The 24,288-nt window shown below is 56.3% G+C and overlaps 1 protein-coding gene across 2 annotated transcripts in view; it reads right to left on the reverse strand.

Annotated features, from left to right (window-relative positions):
• Positions 1–6,575: 6,575 nt before the first annotated feature.
• The window catches only part of ZBTB40 (zinc finger and BTB domain containing 40), a 78,765-nt gene continuing 61,052 nt past the window's right edge, over positions 6,576–24,288 (reverse strand). For both annotated transcript variants that reach the window (XM_045298818.1, XM_004705123.2), the window contains 12 exons: positions 23,386–23,522; positions 22,755–22,956; positions 22,289–22,422; positions 20,528–20,696; positions 19,745–20,221; positions 18,908–19,114; positions 17,395–17,559; positions 14,975–15,189; positions 13,768–13,930; positions 13,195–13,281; positions 11,733–11,959; positions 6,576–10,134 (listed from right to left, as the gene is read on the reverse strand). In XM_045298818.1, coding sequence (XP_045154753.1) covers positions 9,940–10,134; positions 11,733–11,959; positions 13,195–13,281; positions 13,768–13,930; positions 14,975–15,189; positions 17,395–17,559; positions 18,908–19,114; positions 19,745–20,221; positions 20,528–20,696; positions 22,289–22,422; positions 22,755–22,956; positions 23,386–23,522 — 2,378 coding nt within the window. In that variant the 3' untranslated portion in view covers positions 6,576–9,939. The remainder of the gene's footprint in view (positions 10,135–11,732; positions 11,960–13,194; positions 13,282–13,767; positions 13,931–14,974; positions 15,190–17,394; positions 17,560–18,907; positions 19,115–19,744; positions 20,222–20,527; positions 20,697–22,288; positions 22,423–22,754; positions 22,957–23,385; positions 23,523–24,288) is intronic.

Genomic DNA, 24,288 nt, shown 5'->3' on the forward strand with positions numbered 1-24,288 from the left:
GAGCAGAGAGAGGACGTGGCAGGAGCACGGTTACATCGTGGGGATTGCAATCAGTGTCACAAAACAAAACACGTATGACTTGTTGAATGGAAAACCAATTTGCTCTGCCAACTTTCACCCAAATCACAATGAAAAGCGAAAGTGAAAGGAGGGAGTTAGGGCTGCCGGGGGTGGGGGGGGGAGGACTCTGTGGCATTCTCTAAGCTCACGTTAGCTTTGGTCCGGAGTTGGAGAGAAACAGCAATGAGGGTAGGGCTTAACCGGCATTGGGTTACACCAGGGTGGCCCTGCCAGCAAAGCTGGTGCCCTTGGCCAAGTTCTCCCATTATGTTCAACTTCAATATGCTCATCTGTGAAGCAGAAAGCCATTGTCACTGTTGTAGAGTGCCAAGAGTGGCCATGATGGAGGTAGAGTCTGGGCATACTGCCTGCAGCTGACAGGCTCTCAACGGATGGCATCATTCTGGACCAGGATGAAGGCAGGAGAAAGGAGGGCACAGGATGGGCACCCTGTGCTCACATGAACTGAACAAGCACAAAGCGAGGAGCCTGTCTCCCCCACGGACACTTCCCTCCTGACACCAGGCTCCAGCAGAATGGCACAGGCTTCGATAGCTGGCTGGCATCGGTTTGAATTTGGGCTCAGCCACTTCCTATGTGAGCTCCATGCCCCTGAGCCTCTACTTCTATTCTGCCTAATGTCATGGCCCCCGGACACTCACATTTTAGTGTCTTGAAGCCTTAAACAAACCTGTCCCTGTGGAGTCGATTCTGACCCAGGGCAACTCCATACGGGAAGGGAACCCTCCGTGGTGACAGTCTCTTGGACCCTGTCACCGGCCTTTCCTCTGGGGGCTACTGAGTGCGTGTGAACCACCAACCTTTAAGCTAGCAGCTGACTGGCCTCCCCAGAGACTCTGGTGCCACTAGCAAGTGAAAAACAAAACAGAGTCCTTCAGTCGTACGAGCCATCTCTCAAACGGTCAGTGGCATCTCCTTAGTGGCCACCATGTGGGACAATTCAGAAGCAGACATTTCTCTCATTGCCGAGAGGCCTACTGGGTGGCGCTGGACTGGTCAACTGAAGGCTGATGTGGCACTTGAGCGGGTGGCTGTGGGAAGGTCCAGGACAGGAGTCTGAAGAGCAGCTGCTGGCTCCTCTGGCTGAACCTTGAACCTTGAGCCTGGCACCAGCTGCACTGTCCTTGGTAAGTGGGCGTAATGGCAGGTCCTGATTCATAGGTGGCTGTGCTGGGTCCAGCTTCTCTGACTGAAGTGTGACCCTGGGTGTGACCTCGGGAGTGAGGATGGAGCCTCCTGTGACCTCAGTTTCTTCACGTGCAAAAGATGACCGTGCTCCTCCAGCCCTAGAGCACTGCTGCTCTGAAAGCCAGGGGCACAGGGACACAGGGTGGCACCCTGGGAGGGGGGGCTAGACTTGGCATCCTGACACCTGGCCTCCAATTCTACGGCTCACTTGCTGAGGACCCTGGAGTGTGTGGCTTGGGCCCCATCCAAAATCCCTTGTCTTCAAAGGGGGGTGGCACCAAAGAGACCTGTTCTAAGTGACCGCGTCCCTGTGAGGCTCAGAAGAAACCCTGGAGAGCTGAGCCAGAGAAGAGTTGGGCACAGCACCACCGCTGCTGCCTGGCATGGCCATAAGCCGGGCAAGCATTCATCTTGCCCCTCCCTTCAAATGCGTCACCAGTCTGGGAGTCCCGTTCTCCATGCCCAGACACAGACATGGGGCACCACTGGGCCCAGAACCAGATGCTAGAACCTTGGGCATGCTCGGATCCAGGAAAGCCTACTGGCTCCGGAACATTCCCTTGCATTTATGGACTCTTGTTCTGGGCAGGCTGCACTCCTGGCTCTGCCGACCAGATGTTCCCTGGGCGCCCCTGTGCCAGCTCCTGGGAATCAGGAGCCAGATGGTTGGCGCCAGCCTTCCGGGGACTTCCTGTCCACTGTTTCTTTTCATCTTCCTCTCCCCACACAAGCCCACCTCACCTGAGCTTTGGCAGCACAATTCGCCCCACGCGGCAGCTCTGGCGTTTTGGGGCGCGGTGAATACAGCTGGGGTGGTTCTGCCTTGGTACCTGCTATGTGCCCTCACCCAGACCAGAGCCTTCTCCTGGGCATTCTCTTTCATCTCCGCACAAACCCAAGGGTCTCCATTACTTCCATTTGGCAGACAGGAGGGCTAAGATGCAGTTAACTTTCTTGGGTCATGCAGGGAGCAAGGGCCAGGGCGGGACGCGCAGCCGCAGCTGACTGGCTCTGGAGCTGGGCCTGGATGCTGCACTTCATACCGTCTGCTCGCGTCCTCTCTGATCCAGGAGTTGCTGTGCTGTGAGCGTTTCCTTTAGGGGCCCAGGGCTCAGGGAGGCCCCAAGGCGGAATCTACTGGACAGCAGGGGTAGATAGTAAGCAAAAAAACCCCAAACAAACAAATCCTTGGGGCAGCACGGTGCTTGAGAGTCAACACTGTAGTCAGGCAGCCCAGGCCGGAGTCTCAGCTGCGCTCCTCCCTGCCCGTGGAACTCCGAACAGGCGGCTGCACCTCTCTGGGATACTGCCAGCTCTCACACCACCGTGGCATGGTGTCGTCAACTAAGAACTGACCTGGCTCTGAATCCAGTGTCCAACACGTGGTAAGCACTTACCAGGAAGAAGGATGATGATACTAGTTCAATGGGAACCCCATAAATGGTGCCCCCCCCACCGCCCCTTGAAAAAAGACATGAGCCCCCACAGCAGCAGCTGCAGGTGTCTGCCGAGTCTGAGCTGGAGGTGGCGCTGGGCCTTTGCCCTTCATACGTAGCCAGGTGACCAGGCACGGTTTTACCGGATGCACTCACTCTTGCCCTCCACGGGGTCCACGATGGGGGCTCAGAGACTTCCAGAACTCCGGGTCCAGGACAGACCTGTGTAGACGCTACTGGTTCTGCTCAACAAGCTGTGTGCCGGGGTCTCTGCTCTGGGTGGGGGGTGGGGCGGCTGAGTGAAAAGGATGGTGCTCAATCCTTGCCCTTGAAGCTGAACGAGGGGGGCTCTCAAGTTGTCCTGTGACAATGGAGTCATCACATACGTACTCCCAAGCCACCTTGTTAGATCCCCCGGGGCTAGATAGACCTCGGTCCTTGGCTCCGCGTGACCAAGAATTCACGCCGAAACCTGGTTCGTGATCCAAGTGAGTTTGATGAGCGTTAGAAAAAGTTTCAGGTTTACACAGGCCCCCACAGGGCTCCTCCCGAACATGTAGCCTGCCTGGAGACTGCTCGCAAAATCACGTGGTCGACTCCAGACTCCTGCTTCTCCAATTATTCAGAGGGGAGGCGTGGGGACGACCCTTGGTCGACCCCATTGGCTAAATTGAATTACGTGGGCCAATCCAGGTGCGGCACCCACCTACACGTACCTGGCGGGAAACTTGAACCTCTGAGCACGTGCAGTGCGCCACTCCTTTGTTTCGGTAGCATGGCCTTCTGGGCATGCGTTAATGGACCCCCAGCCTTACGCTAGACTACCTAACACTTCCTTCTTAGGTGACCCCACCCCCCACCCCACGCAGGCACAGCTCCCCAGGCTCTGCATTTAGCTTCCGTTCCCTGTGCTCAGAGCAGCTTGGACGTGTGGACCCTGCGTGAAGTGCCGAGGCTTCTACCTTCAATGGCAGGAAGCACTGTGGAGTCCAGGCCCACCCTGCCCCTCCTGCGGCCGGTCTGTGTACCGCCCTGAGGGGTACTGCAGGTCCCCACACTGCCCTTGGGTGGCTGCGTTGATCACCTGTTTCTGGCCTGCACTTGGGGAACCGGGCCAGGAGAGCCAGCAGGACGGGGTTTGATCGGAGCAGCTGGGGAGTGCGCTGTGCCCAGCTCACTGCTCTTAGCCTTCTGCGAATCTCTCCGCGAAGGACAAAGAAAGGCGGCTGTTCCGAGAAGTCAGGCCAAGGGCGACAGCCTCACTGTGGGATCAACATATGAAGCTGGACTCTGGAGTGGAGGCGGCTGTAGCCTCAGTGTCCGGTCTCCCCCAAGACAGTCAGCCCTGACTCCTGACCCCTGGTTGTCCAGACCAACACAAGATACAGCTATGATGAATTAAGGCACAGAACACAAGACTGCTTCCTCACAAAAGCGGGGAAGCTCAGAAGGCAGGCTCAGGTGCAGGGGGAGTTGGGAAACTCAGCATCCCGGGAGCACGTGCAACACGGGCCCAGTGCCGCCTCTGCCCCACCGCCGGGAAGAGCCGCTCAGACGGAGCCGTGGGCAAGCTGCAGAACAGGGAAGCACCTGCCTTGGCCAGAGCCCTGGTGCCAGGTGAGAGGCCAGCAGCCTCTTCCTCCAGCAGCAGGGAATGAATACCCACTGACCACCCACGGGGAGCACCGATGGAATCAGCTGTCTCGAAGACACATGCCAACAAGCCCTCTTAGCCTTGGGGGGACCCCACACATGCTAGAATAAAACAGTGCGCCCTAGGGTGCCAGGGAGTTGATCACCAGGCTTCTCTTCTGAGGAAATTCCTGCCTCCAACCTTTGTGGGGCCCCGGGGATTCAGGTGTAGAACTTTGGCTTTCCATGTGAGCGCCAGGCCCTGTGTCGCTGGGGTGCGGGACAGCTTTCAGTAGAGCTCCCAGACTGAGACAGACTAGGAACAAAGGCCTGGTGATCCTACTTTTAAAAATCAGCCAATGGAAACCCTCTAGGTAGTCTGATCCATAACCACCGGACTGAGAAGCTTTTTGTTCGACGAGTCGGGGGTCAATCCAATGACCGCTACCACCACCACCACTACTAGTGTCTTGCTAGACATGTCCCTGCACGCTGGTAGCCCTGGGTGTTGGGGGGGACACAGGTGGGTGCATGGGGGAGAGCCCAGGGAGAACCCACAAGTAGAAATGAGTGTGGTTCTGTCCTAGACCCACTCTTCTCAGGGCCTACGGGAGTCTAGGGATGTTTCTGAAAGAGGAGGTCCTGGTCCTGAGGGACAGTCGGTCACACGGGCCATGGCTAGCGCTCTTTGAGGGAAGTGTGTCCCTGAGCACCCGTTCCCCAAGGGTACCATGGAGCTATGGAAAACGGTGCTGGAGGACGGGCAGGAATCCTGTAGCTCTCATTGGGAGTGCTCTCCGGCCTGCAGGGGTCAGGGCCTTCATTCAGAGAGGACCCCTCATCTACACTGCCGACAGGCCGAGAACCCGGCCTCCAGCCTCTTTGTACTGTCCACTCTGGTCTGCAGCAGAGGTGCTGGGATGTCTGGTGCCACCCAGGAAGCAGTCTCACCCTGGGCACTCTGCACTGGGCTCCGGGCCCTCACCTCGCCAGGCATCCTCCTTGCCTGCCCTTCTCGGCCCTTTCAAGTATCGGGAACAGGAACAGCTGTCATTTGTGATCACCTCTACCGTGCTAGGCCTTTTACAAATGTTAACATTCACCTTGGCCATCGGGGGCTGAAACATCGCATCAGTCACTCGGCTCCAGTGGAGCTGGGAAGCTGCCAAGCCCACATCCTTTCCTCCTGCAGCCAGGCCCCCTCGGCAGGTCCTGGCCAGGAAGAAGACCGAGGATCACCGGGCACCCCTTGCACGTGGCTGGGCCTGACCAATACCCAACAGTTCCTCACCTCTGTGCACACCCACCTTCATGGCCTGTGTCCAGTCAATGTAAGAGTGGAGCCTTGAGGCTGCCTGGGACACCCTGGGGGTCGTTGCCCCAAATAGGACACAAGACAGCTCCAGCTTCTCAACAAAGGGTCATTCCTTTCTGAAGGCCTCTGTGGGTCTAGACCAGGGTCACCTGGTGCTCCCCTAGGCCTGTCCCTGAGGAGCACCCCGGGTTTGAGCTGCAGACCAGGCCCCGTCTCCCTGGCCGGCACACTGGCTCTGACTGCTGAGCTCACGTGTGTGCGATCGGCATCCCTCCCTCCTGTCCCGCTGGCTCCCAGCATTGTGACATTCTCAGCTGCTCACTGGAAAGGTTTCTGCTCATTTTATGAGTTATCTGCTTAGCACTCCGTGCTCGGGAGCAGTGGAGATCCAACAGCTAGAGGAACAGGAGTGGGTGTCACAGGGAACCCTTTCAGAGCCAGCTGAGGACGAAGACATATGGAGGGAACGCGCAGAGGTGCAGGGATGGACTTCTCCTTCGTGCTGCACGTGCAGGGGGTAGCTGACCGGGCCTGACAGACTTTGTTGAGGACAGCTGATGCCCACACGGCACTTATTAGGCCCAGACTTTAATGCACACTGCCCTTCTGTTAGCTGACTACAAGGAGGCTCCCTGGGGTGCAGAGGGAGCTTAGCGAACAAAGCACCTCAACTCAGTGTCACAGTACCAAGGGCCAGAGCTGGGAGGGACCCAGGGTGGCCACCAAAGACTTCAACACTAACTCCTCTGCCCCCAGCTCAACCCCAACTACCCTGGGAAAGAGGGTTAGGGAGACTCCACCGGACAGGATACCACCCCTCCCTGCTGCTTCCAATGCTAGGAAACCGGGCCTTTCTAGCCCTCCCCACTGAGCTGACAGCTGCCCAGGAGGGAAGAGGACGCGGTCATCACCAGCACTGCCCCTTAGAAACTTAGGAAGCATACTTTATTTTTCTTCAAAGTACATATTTTAGTTACATACATTAGTACAAGTTGGATATGTATAATAGTTTGTAATACAATTCAACAGCATCTCGCTCGCTGTCACATGGGTAGAAGGGCGCGGCAGGCCTTGATGAAATAAAAAAGCACTTGTTCACGATTTGGAGTGATTTTCCCTCCGCGATGTCGCCCCTCACACAGACAGCTTCTCTCAGAGACCAAGTCATAGGTGTCCCCACGTTCTGAGCCTGTCTCCGTCTGCACTTCCCAGCTGCTGGCCCAGGTCCCACCAGCCCCAGGATTTTCCATGGCAACAGAACAATTCCCAGTTTCCTCCGACACACCCTTCAAACCCCTCTGTTTGGAAATTCCCCTTTTCTACCTTATTCGCCTGTATCCCTGGCTGAGGAGAGCGGGGTGGGGGCTGCGGAGCCCCTCCTTTGGGAGGGCTGATTAAAGCCTCCTGCCTTTTTGGTCCCACCAGTCACCTTTTCAGCCCAGCCCGAAAAACGGAAACACCACCCACCTCTCTGCAACTGCCCTGGTGTCTGAGGGTGACTGCTCCCTCCATGCCTTAGCCAGTTCATGGTTTTCAAATTAATCACAGCTGAAAACAAAAGACAAAAGCACTGCCCCACCCCCACCGTCACCACCACTTCACCTGCACGCCTGTCCCCTCCAGTTGTGGGGAAAGGAAGGCCAACAGCTGGGGCCAGGGTCACTCTGGGGCTTCACTCCTGAGAGTTCACCTGATTTCGTAAGGAGAGGGCAGGCTCTGCTGCCCAGTGGCCGTCTATCTGTCTGCCCTGCCCTCCCCAGCCAGTCAGGGGTCCACCCTCAGAGATGAGGATGCTATACTTCCTGGAGTCCGTGGAGGTGGGGGTCAGGGGGGACCCAGTATTCACGCTGGGCTCAAACTTCTACTTGAAGCTTCTGAGTGAAGAGGCAGGCTGTTCAAGACCCACAAATCAAGCCGTTGTCTCAGGTCCCCTCAGTTCCCGAGATGGCAGGAGCTCAGTCTTCCTAGGCCAAGCTCACCGGAACTGTCTGTGTGCTGCTCACTTATCTGACGGACAAGTCCTGGTCCCATGGTCCCCCTGGAACTAGATTCTAGCTTGGAATGGGAACACCCTTCCCTCCTCCCAGTTTGGTGATTGGGCTATGGGAGCAGAGGCAGCTCCGGTGTCCACTGCACCAGACCCACAGGTTCCCCGAAGCCTGCAGCCACCGCCTCCCCACAGCACAGGCCACCAGTGAGCCCAGGGGCCAGGAGGCTGGCACCTGTGGGAACGAGGCAAACCCACCCCCACTGCCATAAGGAGCGCAGATGAGGCAGACTCGTCTGAGTGTGTCCCCGGGGACAGCCATTCTGAAGGCCTCTTGGGGAGACGTAGGAGGAAAGAATAAAGTGTCCAAGTTGAGTGGGGAAAGCCTTGGGGACACTGTCAAGTCACAGCCAGCAAATACGCCTCTTCATGAGGCTAACCAGCAGCGCAAACCACAGTCCAGGCAGACCTTAACCTACTCTTGCCGAGGACCGAGGACCGACCCAGCAGCCCTGCCGCCCTGCCTTGCCCATGCACTGTCTAGTGCACTGCGTGCGCTGGGAAAACAAGTGTCCTCTCTCAGTCTGGGTCTCCTCAGAAAGCCGAGAAGGGCATCTCCTTGCTTGCAAGGATCTGAAGCTTGGGTCTAACTGTGTATCTTTCTCTACTCAGAAGGCTTTTAAAGATCACTTTCCCTGACAGGGCCGCAGCAATTAATTGTTCTGGTTTTGTTTTTTGTCTGGGAGACAACGGCACTGCCTCTGGCTTATGGGCACCTGCATTCTTACCCATAGGGCTTGGCAACAGGGCCCTTTAGGTGTGTGTGCCCCCCCCCGACCCCCAACTCCTTTCAGCCGGTTTCATTCGAGCCCAAAGGAGCCTCAGTTCCCCTTTGCTGCTTGCAGATCAAGAGCTCTCCTGGCCCGACAGCTCTCTGTGGGAGCTGGGGCAGCCTAGCCAGGCCCTCACGGGGAGGCGAAGTCCTCAAGGTTTGAGCGCCATCTTCTGGTCAGTTTTCAGCGTCTGAGGCGGACTCTTCTGGGAACACTTTTGCTGGGGAATGGGAAGATCCCAGTTCTGACAGACCAAGGTGATCTGCACATGAGAATGAGGCCACTATCGGAGGCGGGCAGCCGGCTGCTCGCTGAGGATGCTGGTCCAGGGCTGCCTGCAGCTTGCTGGTGGCCAGCGTGCTTGGAGCAGATGGACCAGTGTCAAGGCTCCATCTTTTGCACCCTGCAGTGTGCAAGCTGACTGCATGGCAGAGAGCTCCGACCAGACTGCAGAGCCAACCCCCTCCTATTTGGGCAGGGCCACTTGGGGTGTGCTTGGGAAGAGGTGGTGGGCTGTTCCCGTCAGCATGGGGCTTGAGGTACGCGATTAAACTGAGCACTGCCCCTGGGCGGAGCCAGCCACCAGCCCGGGAGTCCTGCTGGTGTGTCCATGTCGCCTGGGCAAACCCCAAGCTTTTGGGGGGGAGGAAGACGAATGCTAGTCATGCCCCAAACGGCAGAGGCCCACATCCATCTCAGTGCACTTCCTGATGGAGCCCACATGCCATTGTCAGATCATATTTTACCAACGAAAGAGAAGCAAGTGGCCAAGGTCCGATGACTGGTGGCTACAGGGTGGCCTGTCAAGAGCGACAGGAGCAGGCTGCCACAGCAGGGAGGCCATGGTGGGAGCGGGTGGCACCGGCAAGGCTGCTAGTCCACAGTAGACAGAACCTCACGTCTTGGCCTGAGGCGGCGCGGGGCCAACCCCAGGTACTGAGGGCGGTGGCCTGGCATGAGACTCTCCAGCAGCAACAGCCCTGTACTCTGGGAGACTATGTAGGGGCTTCCTGTCCCTCTGCCACCGCGGGGGTGGGGTGGGGGCCGGATAGGAGGAGGAAGGGCTGGGCGCTGGGAGGCTCTGCTGGTTATTCTGGCAGCCCCACATGGGGCCGTGCCACGCTGTACAGAGGGCAGCCAGCACAATGTGCTTTCTGGCAACCTTGATCCATCAGTTCCTAGCCCACCGCTCCTTCAGCCTCCACTTTAGAAGTGACAACTTATCTGGGGACGGGTGAGGGCAGAGAGCAGAGCAGCAGGCCCACGAATCCAAGCCAGGTCATCCTCCTGCCTGCTGTGGATGACGGGACTCACTGTCAGCGCCACAAGAACACTGGTGAGGCCACCTGGGCTGGGGCTCAGGTAGAACCCCTCCCCCTTAGGACAGTGGGGTCAGAAGGTGGGAAACAAGCTGTGGGGCGCTCTTTGGGAGGAGTCTCAGGGTCCTTGCGGAGCATGGCCAGCCACTCACTTGGCCTCCCCATAGATCAGGGTCACGGTCCCATCTAGCAAATCCTCCACTGTCACTGCCACCAGCTCAGAGCTGTGCTGAGAGGCCTGGGAATCTGGCAGAGTCACAAACACCTGGGAGCCAGCCAGCTGGGTCTCCTCCAGCGTGATCACCTGCTCAGCAGGGGCCGCCGGCGCCGGCGCCTGGGTCACCTGCAAGGGAAAAACACGAGGCTGCTGGGGCAGTGTCCAGACTGAGTTCCCAGAATTTGCATGGCTTCCCTCTCCGGCTGTAATGATGGTCTTTATGTTTTCACCTGAGGCGCACAATTACACGTGCCTAATGGGAAGAGGCCCGGCTGACACACCGGCGATGCAAAAGAGAGGGCAGGAAACGATTTAAATAACCGTGTGCTAAATTGCTGTAATTTCACTCTGTGGGCCAGCTCGGGTGCCGGGCTGTGATTACACACCAGTGCACACTGGCTCGGGCCTCCCCCACTCGGGAGGGCACTGCAGCACTAAGTGCCACGTGGGAGGAATGCCACTGGTGTCAGCTGCTCTCCTCCTCTGACCCCTCAAAGCCCGGATGGCTTGAAGGCAGCAGCCAGGGAGAGTGTCTTTAGACTGCTAGTCAAACTCGGAGCCATGTGAGGAGGACATCTGGCCACTGGGCTATGGAGAAAGAAAGGGTGGGGTGGGCGAGCTGGGCCTTCTACCAATCCTCAACCTTCCTGGGCTCAGCAGGCTGACGGCCCCTTCCTTCCAGCAGTCAAGTCACGCTCCTTCCAAATCTGCCCCGCTGCTAACGACGACCATCCCATCTCACCAAGGACTAAGCAGGGGCTCCTCCACGCACTCAGGTCCTGTCTGAACCACCCCACAGTGCGACTGACCCATGGGCCCAGGAGAGCACACAGTCATTCGGTATAAGCGGGCAGAAACAGGGAGGCTGAACCCGGCCACTTTCCTGAGCTGAGCCTGCAAAGGGATCAGCTGCAAACTTGAACCCCAAGTTACCTGGGATTATTGTTCACACATCCCCGTCATTCTCTCTAGCAATGAAATGTGTGTTCCCTGTCCCCCGGGATCATACCAGGACCCCAACTACAGAGAGGACAGAAGCAGAGTGCCAGGCTGATAGGGCTGTGCAGAGTCCCCTCCAACCTCCCAGAGGCCTGCAGAGCACAGGACTGCGTGGTGTGACAGCCCCACTGATAAGCCCTTAGTACAGCTCTCCGCCCCGCCAGTCCACCACACTCCTGACCAGTGTGAGCCTGAGCTTCCCCGCCCACTCTGAAGGAGACGGAAGAACGTCACAAGGGAGAAATTGAGGGCCCAACCCAAGCTCTGGTCAAGAAGAGGTAAGCTTCTCACCAAAGGAGATGAGAGGCCAGACCTGCCCAAGCGTGTATTACGTCCAGCCCAGAGGCTCTGTTAACAGCCCTCAGCTGAAAGTGACCCCATGCCCCACTGAGACTCATCCACTCTCCTCCAAGCTCTCCCACACCGTGTGTGTGTGTGTGTGTGTGTGTGTGTGTGTGTGTGCTCGCGCACCTTGGTCCTCCCATAGCAGGAAGTTCTTGGTTCTGGCTCCTCCTACCCAGAGGTCATTTCTCATGGCCTACCATCTTTGGTTCTGTTTGGTAAGAGGTTCACAGAGACCCTTCTACTAGATCCTGCTGGCTATGGACATATTATCCAAAGGGTCCGTTAAGAGCACCCAGGAGAACATCTGGGTGTTGTGGCAGCCACCTCCAGAACCTGAGCCAGTGGTGTTGGTGCCGCAAGCACTGGGGCTCCAGAATCACCTGCACCGTCTGTGAGGCAGCGGCCGGAGTCTCGGTGCCCGCCACCTTTGGGTGTTCAGACTCCAAATGGCTGTCCAGCTGGGTCTGGGCAGTGAAGAGCTCCCCACAGAGCTCGCAAGGGAAGGTGCTCTCGGACTGCTTGAAGTGCTCCGTGGTGACGTGGTGCTGCAGCGCTCCAGGGAAACGGAAGGTGGCCGAGCAATACAGGCACCGGAAAGGCTGGGACCCTGCAGTAGGAGGCAGAGGGACAGGCTGTGGGTGGAAGGACTAGGAGAAGCCAGCACAGGGGAGGTTGAGAGAGGGAGGACGGAGAACAGGTACAGAGGCAGATTCAGGCTTTGGGGGCAGGGAGGTGGGGGTGGGTGGGCTGGGGGCTCATAGAATGTGTGGGGCCTTCTTGAGAGAACAGAATCTAAAATTATAACTATAGAACTAGGTGTGGAGCCTTCTAACACTTCATTAGCATTAGACTCTGGCTAATCGGCCCCTGCTGAAGCCCATTATTCAGCAGCAGATAATGGGGACGGCAAAACTTTGTTCATTGATTGTATTCCATGAAGTGGGATCAGGGACATCTTCAGCTTGTAGCAGCCAGGATTTAACTGCCCATGACACTGCATGAACTCGGAAGGTGGCAGTGCCAAAACGTGGCACACGAGTGTCAGAGTTGGAAGAAAGCCCTGGAGATAGGAATGGTACAGACCTTTAACTCACAGCATGAGGAGTCAGATGTGTTTAGCCACATCCCCAAAGTAAGAATCAAAAGCGGGCAGTTTTACATAACGTGCAAGAGACCAGAGCCGACGGGCTCTGTCTGGGCATCCTTTCTAAGTAACCCACTCCCATGGTCCCACTGGGGAGAAGCCACCTGTCAGCAGTTGGAAGGGAGGGCTACTCTCAGAAGCTGAGCTATCACCCTCAATCTTGTCTCTTCTGTGGCCTTTTTTAATGCGTGCACACAAGAGTGAGGGAGAAAATGCAGATCTCTATCTGAGTCTAAACTAACTCTAGACTAGCCCACCAATTCTGAAAAGAAAGCCCGGTTTAGCTGGCAGTGCTTTTAACTCCTGACAGTGAAACTGGGCGCATCTTTTGACTAGCACTTTCACATCTTCGTCCTGTGGAGTGGCGAGTGGGTTGGAACTGCCAGCCTTTCACAATTAGCAGCCAAGTGCATAGCCACCCACTGCCATCGAGTTGTCCTGACGCATAGGGACAGAGAGCTTCTGAGACTGCGCATCTTAAGGAAAGCAGCAGCAGTCACAGTGATGACCAAAGCTGAGGCTTGTAACTGTGTACGGGCCTATTTCATTCTGGGCTACCTTCTGCGGTCGTATCGGGACTGTTCCCATTTACGGGTGAGGAAGCGGAGGCACAGCTGGTTCCATGGCGGAGCCAGGGTTAAGTTGTGCAGCCCTGAATGGTGGTGATGGCCTTCTCAGTCCGGGGAGGGGCCACTAACCTGAGTGCTGGCACTTGATGTGCACCTGCAGCAGAGCTGGCGTGGGGAAGAGCTCCTTACATTTGTCACACTCGTGGAACTTGACGTCTGTGGAAAGCACAAGCAGAGACGTTGTGGGCAAGAACAAAAGGTTGGTTCGGTGGAGCTGGAGAAGACAAGGCTGGCGTGGGCAGGTGGCTGGCACCGAACATGTGCTTCCAATGTGCCAAAACCCACATGCCCAGGACCTGCTGGTGTGAGGCAGCCGAGAGCCCCCCCAAGCCGGGCTTGGCCTCCCACAGTGTGGCTGGGAGGAGCCCAGGGCCTCTCAGGGAAGTGATGCTCACTCACTAGCTGCTGTGACCCTTCCCAAATCACCTGTGGGTGAGGATTAAGGATGTCCCCCCAACTCAGGCAGAAGGGACTCCCAGGCACACACAGCCGGTTGGTGCTGGAGTCAGGGCTGCCTGCCAGTCCCACTGCCTCAGGCGGTGGCATCTTAAAGCACATTACATAATCACACTGCACCAGAGCCCAGGATGCCGACCGGCCTGAGGGAGTCCGTCCCTCCCACCCCCCTCACACAACCCTGACCTGCATGCTCAGCTTTGATGTGCTTCTTGTGCTCAGTGGCATTGGGGAAGGCTTTGTCACAGGAGCTGCACTGCAGGGACGAGAACTTGGAAGAGCGATGATTCTGGGCAGCAAACACGTCAGGGTGGTGAGTTCGATTGTGGTACCACAAGCCAGACAATTGCTGCAAGGATTTGGCAAAGATTAGCATCTCAGAATGTTCTAACAAGCTGGACAACCCAGGAAAGAGGGTGTGAGGGAGAGGGAAGTGTGTTCCTGATTAAGCTGGGTACTGGGATTTGTGAGAACAAGACAATTGTGTATCCAGAGACCAGCCCGGCCAGAGTCCTTAATAAATTAGTTCTGCATAGCAACTATAAAGGCGCCATATTCTTTCCAGGGGGGATGGGAGCTGGCCACAAAGGGTCAAATGGCTTGTCCAAGGACACTCAAGTAGTAAATGGTGGACTGGGATTCTAAGCCCAGCCTTTGGACTGTTCGTCAGCACTGTGCTGCACCTCCCTGCCTCTTAGGCCAGGGCTAAGTGCTGGAGACAGGGTGGTGGGTTGTACATGAGGGTGCCTGCGGCCTGCCCAGGTCTCACTGTGCTCTCTCCAGGGTCCACAGCACAAGGCCTCGCACACGGCTCTCGATTTCTGCTGAGCCAGAAGGCACCCCTGTATGCCTCTCTCCGCCTCCACATCTTAAAGAGATGCTAACAAGGCCTGTCCCTTCCTGTGGTTTCCGAGTGTTGGGCAGATGCCTTTGTTTTTAGTTCTAGATGGGCTCTATTGATCATGGTGTGAAAAGGCTAGGGCCATTCACGAGAGTACAGGAAGCAGTCACTTGCTACACAAGGCACTTCCAGGTAGTGTTAGCATCCCCACCGTCATCCCCGTGCCCTTTGATACATGGGATCAATGGGGTCTAAAGACTGTGAGGCGCTCAGGGCAGAGGCAGCCCTCAGCTGATGACCAGGTTGATGTCGGGGGCCAGCGAGGGAGTAAGGACTCTCTGCTCTAATGAGAGCTCCCACCACGTCCCGTGGACCAGCTTTCCTCAGAGCAGCAGAGCGATTTCAAACAGCACTCTTCACGATCACTAGCCAAACGGGACTATCCCGCCTAGTTGGACAAGATGTGGTCTACAAGCCCCAGCCAGGGGAACAGAGGAGAGGCTGGCGGGAGCACTCCCCCACCCCACCACCTCCACCAGAACCCGAAGGCACCTGGTAGGCCTTGTTGCAGATTCCACAGCTGAAGGGCTTGCCACCCACGTGGGTCACCATGTGCCGTTCCAGCATGGAGGGGGCGCTGAAGATCTTCCCGCAGGTGGGGCAGGGGTGGTACTCCTTGGAGTGCACCTCGTGGATGTGCTTGCGGTGGTCCTGCAGAGTGGGGAAGCTCATCCTGCACTTCTTGCAGTCGTAGGGGTCTTCTATGTCTGCTCCCCGAGAGGGGGTCACAGAGAGAAAACACGGCAGACAGCCATCAGTGAGAGGGGCGCGGCCGACACTGCACCACTCCGGATGGAAGGCAGGCTTTCAAGCGCTCCTGTGCGGGTCCCAGGGTTCCAGGACTCACGTCCACCCTAAGGCGGCCTCAGAGCTTCGGGACTGACCACTTCTGCAGCATCAGATGGTTCAATTCCTTGTTTTACGTCTTCCCAGTGAAAGTCTAGCTCCCCACGTACCCGGCAGCCCTGGGCAGTTCGGGATTTGCTAATCTACTGTAGCGCCTCCCGCTGACTCCCGACAGGATGACAACAACGCTGTCACTGGAGGCCCAGATGGCAGGCACGGCTCTAAATGCTTCATGTACAGAAGCTCATGTAAGCCTTCCAATAACCCAGTGATCGCTCCTCCTATCGCCCCTACCGTAGGAAATCCCAGGGTCACCACCTTACACAGCAGTGTCACCGCTAGGAGTTGGTAGGGGTGGCCAACCGTTTCTGCTCTCCCTCCACAGGCCAGCTCTGAGTGACATGTCCAAACAGGCCACACCATCAATAGGGTGGGATCGCTCAGCAGTGAGGGCTGGCTGCCATGAGGAAGGTACTTGCCATCCCTGTAGTGGGAACAGCCACCCTTCTTCTCAAAGCGATAAAAAGCGAAACGTTGTATAACACGAGCCTTTGCCCACAGGGGGCCCAGCCCAGGCCACCCTTATCTGTGCATCGATTCAGGTGGGCTCCGGGGCTGTGCCACACAGCAGCATTTGACATGCTTGACTAGCTCCCCTGGGACCACCAGCTCGTGAAACCTGAGTTTTGTGTTGTCTTTTAAAGCACGCTGCGGCCACTATCCATCCACACACCCCAGGAAACAGGCCTGGAGTGGTAAAGGAGAGGGAGGGGCCTGGCGGCTCGGCCTGCCTCAGATGTCAGGGCTATGGTAATGAAGTCTGGGTTCTTCTCCATTCTGAAAATGAGTAATGTCTTCCCCTTCCTGACTTCCCCAAGGAATGCCACTGGAAAAGAAGACTAAAGCAGATGTCTTTGGAAAGAGGTCAAGGCACATCAGAATGGTGGTGCTGGATCCCACCCCAAATTCTGTAAACTGAAGCCCACTGTACGTAGACTGTCAAGCCCGCCTCCCACTAATGCCTTGGGTGACAGGGCCACATTCTGCACAACTTCAGCCCCGTGCTGGGCACATGGGAACTCTAGCAAAGTCTGTGCTGGCGGCAGGCCCACAAGGATGTGTTGACACAGGCCTATGCCTCTCACCCATTGTGTTTGCTCTCAGCTGCCCAGAAGAGAGGTGTAGGTTCATGGCATACAAAAGCAAGCTCTGCTGCTGAGCAATGGGAAGAGAGAGGCTGTTCTTGTCACCAGAACGCATGATGGCCGGAAATGATGGAGCATACTCTCTGTGTTTGGGAGATTCCATGCAATATCTAATGCACAGCTCCCACCAGCCCAGGTAGTGGGCACTAGTCTGCTCGCCAGTTCACAAGGGGCATGTGGGGCACACAGAGGTAAAGTCTGTGGCAGAGCCAAGGCCTCAGTTCAGACGGTGTGATCTTCACCGCCCATAGGCTGTGATGACAATCTGTCTGTCCGCAGCACACCAGAGGCTGGGTAGCTTGTGACATGGCCACCCCAGGCCACCGTGACTTCCTGATGATACCATTAGGAAATCAGACTCTCTTCCTCGCCCTGTGTGTGTGCATGTGCCGAAGAAGGTGTGCTTTTGTCTGGATCAATTCTAGCAGAAGGGAAGGAAGGCGGGGACATGCCCTGCTGAGAGAAATACAAAGCTACTTGGAGAAAATACTGAGCAGGAGGCAGGGGAAGTTACCAGGTGCCAGTTCAGAGAGCATATCTTATCTCACCTCCGAAAGGACCTGGGGTGCTGCTATGAAGAGGGGTGCGTACGGAGAAGGGAGAGGGGGGAGAGCAGCTCAGTGGGCTATGAGCATACACAGTAGGCAGAGAGGCTCTGTCTGCCGGATAGAACCAGGTGACCACAAGGAACAAGGAAGCAGCCCAGACAAGTGGCCGACATGCAACAATCAGATGCTGCTCTCCTTGACAGGGGAACCACAGCCGCTGCATCTCCCAGGAGAGGAGGGCCGGGGCAGGGCCAACTCTGGGGTTGACACCCCTGGCAGCATGCTGAGCCTGACATGCAGTCTCCGTACGTACTGTGAAAGGTGTGCAGGTGGATGGAGAGGCCGTTGGCTTGCCGAAAGCCCTTGCCACAGTCCCTGCAGACGTATGGCTTGTCCCCAGTGTGGGTCCTCACGTGGCGGGAGAGCTCAATGGACTGGGCGAACACAGCATCACAGTACTGGCAGGCATACATTTTCCCTGGAAACACACGGGATGATTCTGTGAGAGCTCCTGCACACTTATAGAACTCCTACGACACAACTACTCCCGAGGACGAGCCCAAGGCAGCAGGATCTGGAAAGCAACATGGAAGAGCAGGCAGTGCCGTCAGCCTCTCATCAGATGGCCCTGTGCAGCTGTGACGGAGCCCACAGAAGGGGCGTGCGTGTGCTCTTCCAACCCGAGGCCTGGCCACAGCATGGGGAGGGCTCCTGCGCTCCCAGCAGCGGCTGTCTCCTTAGACCCGGCAGGGAGACCGTGACGGCACACAAAGGTGGGCGCCAGGCTCCAGAGAAGAAAGGAGGCCCTGCTGCGTGCACGGTTACTACACACCCTGGGTTCTCCTTCCTCGCACACACGAGGAGCATGTCATGACCAGTCTGCCAGAGAAAACACAGACAAACAGACAACTGACAGAACACTCTGGAAAGTGCCGGGGCAGTTGTATGTGCAAGCCTCTTCTGGAGCCGGGGGAAGACTCGGGGCATCAATGAGCAGGTGAGGCCCTGGCGCCCTGACTCCTCGGCCTCCCGCAACCATAACCCCAAACCCCGGCTCGAGGCTCAGACTCTGAAACAAGAGTTTGTTAGATTAGGAGCAGTCTGCGGCGCTGTCCTAGGACTTCTTCTCTAGCCCCACTCTCCAGGTGCTTCCGCCCCCACCCCCCCGCAGCCTCATATACCATCTCGTCGGTTGTAGCCCTCACATTCGTACATCCACCCTCTGCCTTTTCCCCGAACTCTAGCCTCACATACCCAGGCTTCTGCTACTCCCTTCACCCACGTGGAGGAGGTACACACGGCATCACGGATGTGCCCTATCCACACAGACCTCCTGCTTCTCCAGCCCTGCAGCCTCCACCGCACCCCCAGCTCCTCCCACCTCAGGAAACAGCAGCACCCTTCCCTGAGGCGCCCAGACCTAAGACCCCCAAATGCAGGGCCATCAAGTCCATTCTGATTCACAGGGTGGGATGGGGCGGACCCCACAGGGTCCCTGGGGCTAGGAACCATTAGGAAAGCCCACAATCTCAATCTTGCTCCCTCAGAGGGGGTGACTGGTGGGTTGGAACCACTGACCTTTCGGTTCGCTCCATGGGTAACCTGCTGTACTTAAAGATATCAAAGCCATCCATTATTCCTCTTTTCCCCCATATCCCATATCCAATCCATCGTTATTGCTACAGTCTCCACTTGTAAAAACATATGGAATGCCTGGCTGTCGGTTTGGGGGTTAGCGGTAACTTCCCCATGGCCCGTACTTGGCACCATCAGGCAGCCGACACAGAAAGCCTGCAGTAGACCAGAAGCAGTTCTGCGAGCCTGACCTTCCGAGTGCTTCTTCTTGGTGTGGTAGGCCAGGGCAGAGGCCTGGGTGAAGGTCATGAGGCAGTGCTTGCACATGAACGGGCGGTCCCCCGTGTGAAGGCGAAGGTGGTTCTTCAGGGTGGAGTTGGCTGCAAACTTTGCACCACACTCTTCACAGGAGAAGGGTTTCTCGTCGAAGTGCTCGGTCAGTCTGTGATACTGCATGCCTAGACACCGAGCCAGGGGACAGGGAGACACTGGGCATCAATGTGACGGGCCAGCACAGCACCACGCGGTGGCAGTGCAGCTCCAGAGGCGGGCTCCACGGAAGACAGCAGCCTGCCCGGGGCCCAGGCCAGGCTGGCTCTGACGTCACTCAGCTCCATAACATGACTCCAGGCTCCCAAAGCGACCCCACGCTTGTATGCATCAGGCAAGAAGTGAGCCTCGGTTCCAATTCCCTGCCACCTTTCTCTCTTAAATAAGAACAAGCCACCAGCGAAAGGGAAGGGAAACCCACTTATGTATTACCAAGAAATAAATGGGACCTCAAAGCCCGTGAGTCGGGGGCTCCCTTGTTGGATCATTAGTATTACGAATCACAGCAGCTACGAGGTACTGAGTGCTAGCTCTGTGCTGGGCACTCTAAGTGGGAGTTAATACTATTTAAATCTTCCAATCAAGTAGGTGGTATTATGGTACCTACGAGGGAGTTAAAGACTCCACACCACACATTCTTCCCCAAACCAGCCCCACCTTGTTATCTAAGCCTGTCCATTTCCCCCATGACTACACACAACCAGGGGCAAGGCCTGGGGTCCCAAGGACAACACCTGGCTCCGTCTTCCCAGACATACCTGAGGCATGAGCAAACTCCCTGCCACAGAGGTCGCATGTCACGGGGAGCCGCTTCTTCTTCTTCTTGGGGGCGCAAGACTCGACCGCACTGTCCGCGTCATGGGCCTCCAGCTGGCACCTCTCCAGCTCCTTCCGAGGACCCTCGGCCTCGCCACGCTCCTTGCGCTGCACCTGCTGGCTCTTGGCCACCCGGCAGCGCCTCATGTGCACCTTCAGGCGGCAGTAGAAATGGAAGCTTTTGTCACAGGCCTTACAGACGAAGCTCTTCTTGGCAGCGTCTGGGGAGCCAGAAGCATCCTTCTCCAGCTCGGGCAACGGACCCGTCTCGCCCTCGTCGTCGTCGTCCTGCCTCCCGGGCTGGCCGTCTTCTTCGGCTGGCTCAGCTGTCTTTTCACCTGCCTTCTCGCTGGCTCCAGGGTGAAACATCTTACTCACCTTCCACACGTCCCGCTGCCCAGCTTCCTTACTGAGAAAACCTGCACGGGACAGAGAGCTCGTGGCTCCGGGAGCCCTCTGGGTCTCTGCTTTCGAATGCTGTGAGGCACCCAGCTTACAACTAGAGACCCTACAAGAGCTCTGATGTGGCAGCACCGTCACCATCACGGTCTCCTCAACACAAAGAGCGCCACTGGGCGGCTGGCGCCTGACTTCTCTAGGTGTCGAGGGCACAAAGATTTACAACAGCAATGAGTTCTCACAGGGGCAGCGGCTTCTTCTCTCCAACTGGGAAACAGCCCGGGAGGCTGGCAGCAACCCCTCTCCCCCTGCAGCTTGTTTCTTACCCACACGCGCTAACTCCTGCATGACCGGCTGCAGGCCTCGAGACGATGTGTGCATGCGGCACAGGAAGTGGCAGATTTCAATAGCCGAGACGGATTTTTCCGTGGCTCGGCTCAGCAGGGCTCTCAGGGAAGCTTCAGGGCTGGCAGTCTCAGCGGAAATGCTCAGGATCTAAAGGAATACCAGGAGACACAGGTGTGGGTGAGCACCAGCAGTGTCTCCGTGGGCGTCAACGCACACAAACAAGGCAGCACAGCTGACTCCAGGAGCACGGCTCAGCTGGACGCAGTCGGCACTCTCCAGGGCCCATGCAGTGGAGACCCCATTTCCAAAGAAAAGGGGACTGAACAGAATAAAAAAGGGCGATGTGTCAAGACCAACATCAGATACAAAGAAGGGGCGGGCAGCAGAGACCCATCGGGCATTTTCCACGAGAAATTATCTTCTCAGAAACCACGAGTCTTCCCCAAGAACTTCTCTAGACCCTCATGACGCACACTTGGAAAGCGTTAGATGTTTCTGTCTGGAGGAGGTGGTAATTTTTCATAATGCATCATTGTCTGGAAGTAATTCTGCATGATCACTGGCTCTATATTTTTAGATACTTCGATACACCCTTTGAAACGTCACTTTCTCTCCAAAGGAAAACTCAGCTTGCTAAAGAAGGCTCAAACACAGGCCTCCAAAGGGCCAGGAATATTATCTCAAAGCTGTCCTCTTTCAGAATGGTAGAGCCATCAGCAGAAAAAGTCGGGATGCTGAGAAAACAAATTGAAACCATTCACAGATGGCCAAATGGAATTTTCATTTTGGAAGATATTTTATTTCTGCTCTTTTCAAGTCTATTTAAATAAACCCGATGTCCCTGGAGGCAGGCATGAGACTAATTAGCCAGGCGAGAACTGACCAACTGCAGAAAGCCCAGCTCGAACTGTGGCATGCTGCAGAGACTCGAGCCGACAAACCTCTCCCCAGCAGCCCCAGCAAAGCGCGTACCTCCTCCTTCTCATCTGAGAGTCAAACCAAATGGGGCTGGTGCCTGTGTGGACAGTTAGGAACCGGGCTTTCTGCACAGATCCCAGGCCTTCTAGGATCAAAAGGCACTACAGGTGAACTTGTGGCTGGAGCTTATGTTCCTTGGTAATCGTCTCCCACCCAAGACACACATGGTCCTGGGCTGGACATGCACGAAATCCCCCACCTCCTCCATCCCCACCTGGTTCTTCTGGGATGCCGGCCACATTGTGAGAAGCCTTACAGAAAATGAGTTGGCACTATTTGCTACCCCATATGGGCAAGCACTTTGTTCTATCTATGTTTATCTTGGCTCTTTCAAGGAGCCAGGATAGAGCACGTAATAAGACCCGTTTCACTTTACTTCATCTGAAAGTTGTTGTTTCTTAGAACATGGTACCGACAGAGCCGTATCACACTGTTCCCAAGGAGATGTCCCTCGCTCTAAACAAAGTAACTCTAGTCACATGAATCTGATGGATTTGGGTTCAAATCCTGGTGTCGCCTCTTGCCAATGCCGCACCCTAGGCGTGCTTCTTACGCCCTTGAGGTTGGAGTGCCCTTCTCTGTGAAAGGCAGGTGGTGTCACCTACCACCTGGAGCTGTGAGGGTCACAAAGGCAGAAGAGCAGGCAGCTTGGCACAGGACCCGGCCCTCTCCTGGCACCGACTCCTCCCTTTGGGATGAAGGGAGTTCCAGGCATCACGGGAAACTCGCTGCAAAGCAACTTGACTGTATTCCCACCACACCTCCTTCACCGTCTCTGCCAGGTGCTCGTCCCCCGAGGCACAGTGCTTCAGGTCCGCTCGCTGCTCGAGGGCCTCCAGGATCGGCCTCTTCTGCCGCAGGATGATTTCTAGGGCAGCACTTTCTGGTGTGGTCACTGAAAATGAGGGGTGAGTGGTGAAACCATGAGCACCATCTCCCCCCTTCTCCTCAGCTCAACAACGAGAGCGCACTTTGCTTCTCTCCAGCCTGCAGGTGGGCGTGCAGCAAATGGCTGGCTGGATTGATGACTTGAAGCTTAGTGTAAGCACTGGGTGTGTTTCCATGCAGGGTCACCAACTCCTGTGTCCTTGGACAGAGTGCCCAGCCTTACATGGTCCCTTTGAGAGCAGGGAAGTGGAGTATGGAAAGAGGGTTCCGTTTCTTTTCCGGGAGGACTGGCAGTAATCTCTAGCAGGCCTGAGCTACGGCTGAGGTTGGGTAACTCACCTGCCCGGAAGAAAGCTCTGGCCCCAGGATCCTTCTGTATTTCTTTCATGAGCAAGTTCAATGGGCAAGTCTCTGCCTCTTGAGCCGCCAGCAGCAGTTGCCAAATGGCCGTGGCAGAGAGAGCCTGCTTTTCTAGAACTGCTGAGAGCAGAGAACTGAAGCCTCCTGAGCCAGAGTCACGTTTCACAAGCTGCTCCATGACCTTCAAGAGGCAGCACAAACACACACATAAGGGACTTGCTCACCACTGGCCCCGTCACATTATTGCAAGTATGGGTATTAGGTGACAGCGAACGTATTTCTGGGGAGAAATTTTCAACACTCTTCACCTTCTCTCCAGGCCTCTCTGGATTTGAGGTTTCTTACACACAACTGTGTTCCTCAGTCTTCCCCTTCTTTGTCACTATAGAAACTGCCTGTCACTCCGCCCTAGAAATCAGCTCGCCTCCACCTCTCCTTCTTTACTGACACTAGCCAGGCTCGGAGCAGTTCTCATATGGCTGTGCAACACGGATGTCTGTGTCAGTTAGAAATACACAAACACAGGACACCTGTTTCCATCTTGCCTCTCATTCTGTCCCCTCCCCCACCGCCCTGGCCTCCTTCTTCTGCCTCGTTCTCCTTCGCTTACCTCTCTTTCTTCAGGGGCAAAGCAGTCCGCCCGGGAGATCACCTCGAGTAACAGCTGGCTGTCGGTGAAAATCTCCAAGAGGTTTTCGTGGTACCGTCTCAGTAGTTCAGTCCCATAATCATCAGTGCTAGGTTGGACTGTAAGGACATTAGCAAAACAATGTTTGATGCAACTAAACCTTAAGGGCTGCGTCTACAGAAGACTATGGGGTGTTACGGTGACAGGAGAGATAGCAGTGCAAAACTCTGTCCCCTCTGGAGATCAAAGTTCAACTCCCAGCTTGGGGGGCGGGGGGCCCGTGGGCCAGGTATGAGTTTCCATCTTGCCTGGCCTTTGGTCTGCATGCAGTCACCTGGTGTCTCCGACCACTGGCACTGTGAAAGGGGGTGCTGCTGGTAGCAGCCCAGGGGGGTAATTAGAAGGCTTCACTGTAGGAGATTCAGCTGGACAAATTCAAGAGTGGTGTTCATCGAGCCTGAGGTAAAGGCCCCACACAGAGCTCCCAAACACAAGCAGGCATGCGGTAAGCTGTGAGACAGAGGAGCTACCTGCTTGCTGTCTCCTGGTCAGACGGCCTCTGAGCCATCTGCTGACTAATCTCCTTTAAGGGGCCATACTCATTTGAAAGGAATCCAACTATCAGGTATTCCTCCCTCATAGCTTGGTGGGTATTTAAAAATGTACGCTCCTCTGTGGCCCAATGACAACACTTTGGGGAGCCTCTCAAATCAAAATGCACAGCCACGGAGTCGATGCCGGCTCACAGTGACCCTGTAGGACAGGACAGAACTGCCCCTGTGAGTTTCTGAGAGTGTCGCTCTTTAAGGGAGTAGAAAGCCCACGCCATCTGACTCCAAAGGAGCAGCTGGTGGTTTTGACTGCTAATCTTGCAGTCGGCAGCCC

This window comes from Echinops telfairi, unplaced genomic scaffold (genome assembly GCF_000313985.2).
Source record: "Echinops telfairi isolate 266 unplaced genomic scaffold, ASM31398v2 ScPeMD7_7457;HRSCAF=8495, whole genome shotgun sequence".
NCBI lineage: Eukaryota > Metazoa > Chordata > Mammalia > Afrosoricida > Tenrecidae > Echinops > Echinops telfairi.